Here is an 8,989-nt window from a genome sequence, read left to right as displayed (position 1 = left end):
TGTAACGAAAAAAAATATTAAATTGGTCATAGTTTTTTTTAAACTTTATTTATTTATTTATTTATTCTTTTTTTTTAAATACTGACATGCTTCCATTAATTTCTCGTTAAACAGGATGCGATTGTTTGTCATTTTATGTCAAGTTTACAATTCCCTAGGATTTTTTTGTGTGGTTTTGTTAATAATTTTCACAATACATTATTTGAGTCATTGTTTTAATGTGGTTTACCAGTTTAATTTTTATTTTAAAAAGTGGCTTATAATTTTTTATGGAATAATTAAAATTTGGTACTAAGCACAAAAGGGGTAACTAACAATTTAATATAATTTCATCCTTTTATTAATTTGGATCTCTGTTTTTTTTCAATACGTTGTTTAAAAATTAAGTGTCGATATCCATAAAGAAAATTACAGATTAAGGCAAATAAGATGAGTGAAAAGAGATTCAAATTATAGTGACTGAATCTAAGAGGAAGTCGGTCGGGGAACAGCTCCCGTGCCGGAACATACAAGATGCTACTTTTTCGTAACATTATAATTTTCATTTTCGTATATGTATGTATAAATTATTATATTTTGCTGCATATTTATTCCCTCGAAAGCGAAACTCTTTCTTGATTGGACAGCATTCCATACTAAATTACATTTTAATCCTACAAACGTCCTTTTCAGAACAACATTCTTAATTACTTATACCAGATATTTCATTCCATTAATATAATGACAATGTGTAAAATGATTTTCACATAATGACGTTGTTACAATATACATAATGGCGTCACTAATAATAATATTATTTATAAAAAGGACACAACGCTATCACAAATGTAGAGTTACAAAGCTTCGACTATTGGAGTGTTAAAAATATTTCATAAAAATGCATTTAAAAAAGGAATAACCCCCAAAGCCTATATTTTAGATGCATGGCTGCAGGTAGAAAAGTAAGGATAGGGAAGGTTAATATGAAAAATACATCAAAAGTACCCAGACTTGTTGAAAATAAATCATTCTTAAATTAATTTTGCAATTAGCGGGAATCGGACCCGCGACGCCAGTTTTACAGTAGAGCGTCTACCCAACTACGCCACGGCGCCTGTCGGCAACTTTTTGAGATTTATGACCTTTCATAACAAAACTAATAACATCGCTGAGCTTGGAATTAATAAAAATATAAAATTTTAAATAATATCTCGAATTTACAACACTTTGAGTATGTCCAAATACTTGTTCACAAATCTGGATTATCTCCAATTAGGAGTTATTTTTTATATTATTTTTGACATCTCAACGATGAGAAAAGATGAAGAAGAATATGGAAGTCTGGGCTTCTGGGCTTATGGAAGTCTGGGGTAATGGCTTCTTTCATTTCACCATATACTCGTATGTCTCTAGTGAATTGAAGAACTATATTTCGAATTTGAACAATATTAGAGCTTCCCAGAATTTGAGTAGTGTGGTTGTCAATCATGGGTAGAATTGGCGAATGTTACACGTGTGTAAAGTGATCACTCAAACCAGCCCATGACGGTCGTAAGACCCGTAAATACCGGGACATCTATATTCTTCTTCATCTATGTTGAGATGTCGAGTGTCGGGTTGTGGTCGCGTGGTTAGTGTCGCGGACTCTTCAATCAGAGTCTCTCGGTTCGAATCCACTCTACCACAATTTGATACCTATTTCTAATAATGAGCGGCTTAGGCTCACAGAAATATTATGATATTGAAGTATTTTTTTAAATAATAAAAACACAAATATTTCTCTTTTAAAAATAAAATATGTAAAAAAAATTAAATCTCGAATTCATAAACTCAGAACGTAGATACCCCTTTTTCCTTTAGCATGGCAGTACGGAGTATGTGCATCGCGTTCAGATTCGGTGTTGACAAAACAAGTTCTAGCGAGGATGACCGACGGGAATCGCCAATGCCAATGATTACCATACGAATTGAAACAGTCTAGCACCTCGCATCCGTAGCGGTGGATGCCGAATTCGCTCATTTGCGTGGGCTTGATAATTTCAAATCCAGTAGCAATATTTATCAACAGTAAAAATAACAAGTACTAGTTTTGAAGGAGTACAATTTGTTCTGATAATAACGTTACAGATTGTATGTACTGCGGTCGGGTTACAAAGGGCGCGCTATGCTTTAAAAGTTTTTACGTTGTATTGTACTTGTTATTTATAATTTAAAAACTGAATAATTAAAAGTTTTAAAAGTGATTTAAAATGAAGTCGTTTCTTCTGTGTTTTTTCGGTAAGTGCCCGATAGTTCTTGTTTTTAAATGTATATGTGTGTTTAAAAATATACAAGATATTAAGGAACATAAAATGTTAAAAACATGATGTCAGGTTTTCTCATACATATATGCATATCATTTTTAAATCATTGTTGTCCTTGGTAGATCAAAAAGGCTTAAAAAGAATACCGTCATGTGATGAGCTAAAAAAACTTGTTGAATTGAAAAATAGGAAAAAAAGTGATGATAAGTATTAATTGAAAAACGCTTTATTTAATTATTTTAAAAAGTTTTAAACTGACATTTCTTAGTGGAACTGCATTTTATATGATAAAATAACCACATAATTATTTCCACATAATTTTTATTTGACCAGCGACCGGGTGTCGTTGTAACCGACATCATAAACTGGTACGACGAAACCCGGTCGCTGGTCAAATAAAAATTATGTGGTGAAAACTATAAAGTTGTTATTTTATTATATTTATTTAAATGCAATAATTCTACAGTACGTACAGGGCATAAATAAAATGTACGAAAAGGTTTTAAAAAATTTGTAGAATATAGCATTTTGACACTGTGTCCATTTATTTCTATCTAGGCCCATTATTTACTGTGGTTCTTTTAAAATTTAGCACGAAACATCCCAAAGTTTTTTTTCAGCGGTTCGAGTAATTCACACTTTTAATTACATGATAGACCATTTTTTTGAAATTGATTAATTTATTGAATATCGTGTTATTAACATTATTTTGAATTCGAGAAGGTATGTGTGCGAATTCACTAAATCGTATACCTTGTAACGATGAGTTCTTAAAAAAGATAAGGCCGATTCACACTAGTAATAACCGTCATATTCCCTAAAAATTCCAAAGCAGAAGCAACTTTCGAAGACAATAAAAAACTGTTGAATTTAACTACCTCTAGAATATTGTTTATGGCCTGTTAGCAGTCACGAATCTACCATAAAGTTAAGTAATGACAGACATATGTCGTAAAATAATACGTCTTTACACTAAATACTGTTTTGATAATATTATGGTCATCTATTTACTTATATTATTTTTTGACATCTCATCAAAAAAGAAGAAGAATATGGAAGTCTGGGTATTTATGGGGCTGACGACCGTCATAGGGTGGTTTAAGTGATCACTTTACACACGTGTAACATTCACCAATTCTACCCATTGTTGACAACCACACTACTCAAATTCTTGGAAGTTCTATATGTATGAACCAATTTCGAAACAATGTTTTTGAATCACTAGAACTTCACTAGAGACTAGTCTATTAGTGAGATGAAAAGAACCTTTTTACTAAGCAGAAACTCTTTTATTAGTATGCGAGGTCCGAATCCTTGATTATAATCACAGACATGAGAAACGCCAGAAAATATAATTTTTATTTGTATTATTTAAGCTTATAATTTGAACAGATAATTTATTTACAACATTTTGAGTGTGTCCAAATACTTCTCCAATTATAGGAGTTATTTTTCATATTATTTTTTTGTCTACAAATAATATAAAAAATAACTCCTATAATTGGAGACAATCCAGATCTGTGAACAAGTATTTGGGCACACTCAAAATGTTGTTATCTATTAATATTTATTTTCCTTTGCTAGATTTTCGATCGATTTTGATTTCGACCACCACTAACCAGAGTGGCTAGTTTTGCGTTGTATAAAATTCATCATTATATATATATATATATATATATATATATATATATATATATATATATATATATATATATATATATATATATATATATATATATATATATATACATATATATGTTCTAAAAAAATAAGCAGTGTGGTTGTTAATCATATGTAGATTGGTAAATTTTACACGTGTATAAAGTGATTACTTAAACCAGCTTATGGCAGGTTGTAAGCCCTGTCCCAGACTTCGATATTCTCCTTCATCTTCGTTGAGATGTCAAAATGTAATTTTTATATTTTCCAAATATCTTTATACACAAAATAGACATTATTTTCTCTTATTGGCAGTTAGTATTTATATATCTGGCATATTTTAGTTTCCTTACTCTTTGATTATTACTTATTGGCATATGAGGAAGTTTCATCTTCGATTCAGCCCGTGTTCGATGAAAAAACCCTCGGTTAATTGGCGAACCGGATAATCCAGTTACAAACCTGAACTTTTGCAGCATCTTACACGTACTTTCATGAACTTGGGATCAGCATCGTTCAATTTTAGCGGAATATATTATATTAATTAATAATTTGAAAATCTGTGTTGAAAAGTCGAATGGTGAGAATATTGTCCTGTCAGGATCTTTAAAAACTATGCTTCTCTGCATTGTATGTATGTTTCTACTGGAATCAACATCACACACACACATTTTCTCTCATAAATACGTGTTTATTTGCTAGATCTACACTAAATATTTTGTACTAATCTTTATGTTTCTGTGGTTAACTATAATTGGCTAGTTTAATGTACATCTTTTAATGTTTTGTTTTACATATGTAGCTGTTGCTAACCCAAATAAAATAAAATAAAAATAAAAAAAGCTAAATAAATATAGATTTATTCACTGTAATATTTATTCAATACTACAATGGACTGGTACCTGAAGCGGAGGCCTGATCACCTTTCCTTCATGTGTAAACGATCAAGATAACACTGCGTCTATATGACACAGTGCCCTATGCATCATTGGGGTGCGGATTAGGGTTTTATTTAAATAAATATTTAATTTGTTAATGTCTGTTTCATTCTAATAAGAATTTTTCATAGCTGTGACAAACACAATTTAAGTTTTTATATTGGATATAAAATATATTGGACATGAAATATAACACATATTTACATAAAAGTTTTGTACTGACATTTCTTGGTTGCATTTTATGTAATAAAACTTTTTTTTTGTTTTTTATTTTTTTATTTTATTTGACCAGTGACCGGATTTCGTCTTTACCGACAGCAGACTGATGATGCCGGTAACGACGAATCTCTGTCATTGGTCAAATAAATAAATAAAAAAATCTATGTACTTGTCGTTTTATTACATATTTACATGAATATAATATAAACTATTTATTTAGTGCTAGCTGTAACCGACTACGCCTTGCTAAGGCTCAGTTTGTTTAAATAAAATAAAAAAATAAACATAAAATATTTAAATGTATGTAAAATAATGCCTGTGAAGTAATGAATATATTAAAAATCCATTAAACAATAATACAACTGAATACATTGAAACTGGTACGCAACAGGAGTTGTCAAGAAGCACGTTGTCCGTCGTAAGCAATATTTGTGTTGTTTTAACTTTTAACAGATGGCGCTACCATTGTGGTAAAAAAAGGTTACATATGTTTTTACCTGTTACAGTGGTATATTAAAACACGCGTGTATTTGAATGCAAAGTTTTGTTAAAATTTTAAAGCAATAGCTTTGGGAGGTTTTAGATTTTGTTATATAAAAACGAACATTTAAATTTTTATTATAGATGGTAGTAGTATAAACACATTTTAAAGTACTATATACACAATTTGCCATATGATGAATATTGAATATGTACGATAATTGAAAGATAGTCACGATCGCACAATTTCAGTTTCTGGTTGAATGGATTCGGTAAATGCGTTGATTAGGATATTAGGTAAATTTAAATTTTATCTTTGTTATTTGAGTGGTAACTGGTAAACACGTCTGGATAATTAGTTTTTATGATATTTCCTGATGTATATAATACAATACATAGTTTGAGAACAATACGATTTACACGATTACTAAACGTAGCTAGTATTCACAATAAGTTTCAGTCACCTATTGTTCTAGACGTATGTACTCGTATAGTCCTACCAGTTGATGAATATAATAAAAATGTTTAATCACCATGAACGAAATAAATCCAATAAAAGAAATATAGAATGGTCAACCTTTTCAGATCATTGAATGTTTTCATCTGCTCCTATTTCCAACCACATCGTCTCATACATTTATTTTACCGTTCATTCCTCACTCATTTTTTCCACATGTCCATACCATCTCAACTCACCTAATTTTTAATAATATTCACGAGAAACTTGTCATTTCAAATGCTGATAAAAAATGGGTCAGAGAATGTTTACATATTTTAAGTAAAGGCTATCAACAAAACGTAGATATACACAACTTCGATCCGGGGCATCTTGTGATATTATATAACATTTTAGTCTGGTATAGATATTTTGTTATGAAGATGTAGTGACAGTTTTTTGGAATTATTAGGAATTTTTACGACTTTGTCTAGTCAAATTTATCATAGGAGACAGCTTTAATATAATATAATAGACTTTTGCTGAAATAGTAGCATCTCTGCGAAAGTCCTTTAACGAGGTTTGACAATGAAAACACATAAAAGGCGTTCTGCTTCTGTGTGAGTAGGCACCATAACATATGCCTCCTAGAGTTTAGATTGCCACTCTCCTATTTGGGTTCTAATAACTTGAATCAACTCTTGTCATAAAGAGGAAGGCTGTGAAGTTGACCTGATACTGCGAACAACTAGATGTTTTTTATTTGCCTGGAGATTAAATCGATTAACTGTTAAACTACGAATAATCGATATATCGACTCTGGTATACTTTGCATAAAGCGCGGCCATCGACATATAGACGATGACGCCAGTTTATTTTAGCAATCAAGCCATGATGTTGTGTCACAGCTTGCACGTTTCAAAAGCTCGGATTCGTAAAAATAAATTTAAAAAAATTAACTAGTTTTTGGTAAAATATGTACAACTTTTTGTTTTTGCTTTAACAACGATGGATTCGTTCAATAGTGAAGCTGAAAGCGATTGTCAAATATCGCACGAAAATGTTTGTTCTGCTCAAAATAGTGATAGTGACGATGAAATTAGAATGTTTACCAATGATAGTGAAAACTTCGAGTACGATTTTCACATGAGCTTGATACATTCTTCTGTCAAAAAACACACGTCACATTTTTGCAGAAAAAATCGTCAGAAATTTTAGCATATACATAAGAAAAAGTCTAAACACTTAAATAGTTATTTATTGAACGCTCCAGTAAATACGTATTGTGCATAATCGATTTTCTGATTGTAAAATCAATACTTATACTAACTGATTACGAATTGTGTAAATACTATATCTATTTGCCTATCAGAGATACATGGCAAATATATATATTCTCCAATGATTTGAAGGTTATGCTGAAAAACTAGTCGGTTGTTATCGAACATTGTTTTCTAAGAATCTATTGTTTTAACAATAATATACCCATATATTAAACAATATTTATAGCCAAAGAAACACAATGATTATTAATTATAATAGTTCCTAGATAGCAATTATGACCTAACGAGATAATATTAATTTGTTTTTGTGGTTTAAAATAGATTTTTTAATGATCACCACACTAACCAGAACTTGTGAAGAGACGTACAAGGTGGCGCAAAATTAATCACCTTATCGGAAGATATAATATTTGAAAATGGCATTGCACATAAATCATATTTAGAAATTGTAAACTAGACAGCTGAAGTATATAAAAAAATCAATTTTGTTTTTTTAGTACTTTTTTTATTTAAAAATTTTTGAGTGATCGATATCTTGATTTTATCATTTTTCTGTTAAGTGGAAAAGATGATTTCCGTCAAGTGGCTGCCGTCAATGTTAATACATATTTGTGTCTGTTTCGTAAATTTGTTTGTATATTGAAGCTATCTCATTTGCAAATACAATTTAATTGACGTGCGACGCCATTTGCATAAAATATAACATCTTTCTATAGGGTGATTAATTTTTCGGCATCCTGTACATATTCATTCAAACCCTTATCCGCATCCAAATGGTGCATAGGGCACTGCATCATACATACGCAGTGTCATCTTGATCGTTAACACACGAAGGAAAGGTGATCAGCCCTCAACTTCAGGTACCAGTCCAGGGTAATATGGAATAAATATTAGAGTGAAAAAATCACTTATATTTATTTGACCCCCCTGGGAATCGAACCCGGGACCTCCAGAACGGTAGCCGAGCGTGCTGACCATTACACTACGGAGGCGGACATATACTCACATTATTTTTCAAAAAATCCCAGAGCCTTCCACATGTGGGTATGATTTTCGATGCGTTTGGAAGCATAGCTGATTGTTGTGCCATCAGTTGAGAAATTTATGAAATATTTAGACTTCCATATAAGAAGAACGATGGATGTTTTATATCTAATTGAGATACCTCTAATATTGACATCTCATCCGTAGGGCGAATAATCCAGTGTCTGATATAATAAATAATAAATATGGTCAAAGATTATTTGGAATTATCCCGCGGTATCGAATGCTAATGGTTTCTCGGTAGGAGAACGTGTTTGTTGGTACGAAGTTGTTTTTAGTTTTGTTTTGCAATATTCGCGATAAAGTTATTATCTCTCCGTAGAGTCGTCGCGTCCACTTTGTGCGGGACTGATAACCGGTTTTGAGCCGCTAGTATAGTCCACTGCCAGCGGTCAAGTACAGAGATGCCTGGTATTAGGTACTGCGTGACGTTTCACCACGATATACATAATAATATATACCACGGAATTGAAAAAGTAAATTCAAAATGGATTTGGAAAAATCTTGCCAATTTACGTTGAAAGATAATCACTGCTTTTATTATATATATATATATATATATATATATATATATATATATATATATATATATATATATATATATATATATATATATATATATATATATATATATATATATATATATAC

At 30.9% G+C, this 8,989-nt stretch overlaps 1 protein-coding gene across 3 annotated transcripts in view; it reads left to right on the top strand.

Annotated features, from left to right (window-relative positions):
• The first annotated feature begins 1,953 nt into the window (after nucleotides 1–1,953).
• LOC148308225 (uncharacterized) overlaps nucleotides 1,954–8,989 on the top strand; it is a 68,806-nt gene continuing 61,770 nt past the window's right edge. For all 3 annotated transcript variants that reach the window (XM_088262155.1, XM_088262154.1, XM_088262153.1), the window contains exon 1: nucleotides 1,954–2,256. In XM_088262155.1, coding sequence (XP_088118281.1) covers nucleotides 2,229–2,256 — 28 coding nt within the window. In that variant the 5' untranslated portion in view covers nucleotides 1,954–2,228. The remainder of the gene's footprint in view (nucleotides 2,257–8,989) is intronic.

The sequence above is a fragment of the Brachycentrus maculatus genome, unplaced genomic scaffold (assembly GCF_059751285.1).
Source record: "Brachycentrus maculatus isolate JH-2025_06_01 unplaced genomic scaffold, ASM5975128v1 h1tg000173l, whole genome shotgun sequence".
Taxonomy (NCBI): domain Eukaryota; kingdom Metazoa; phylum Arthropoda; class Insecta; order Trichoptera; family Brachycentridae; genus Brachycentrus; species Brachycentrus maculatus.
This window is presented reverse-complemented; position numbering and strand designations above follow the sequence as displayed.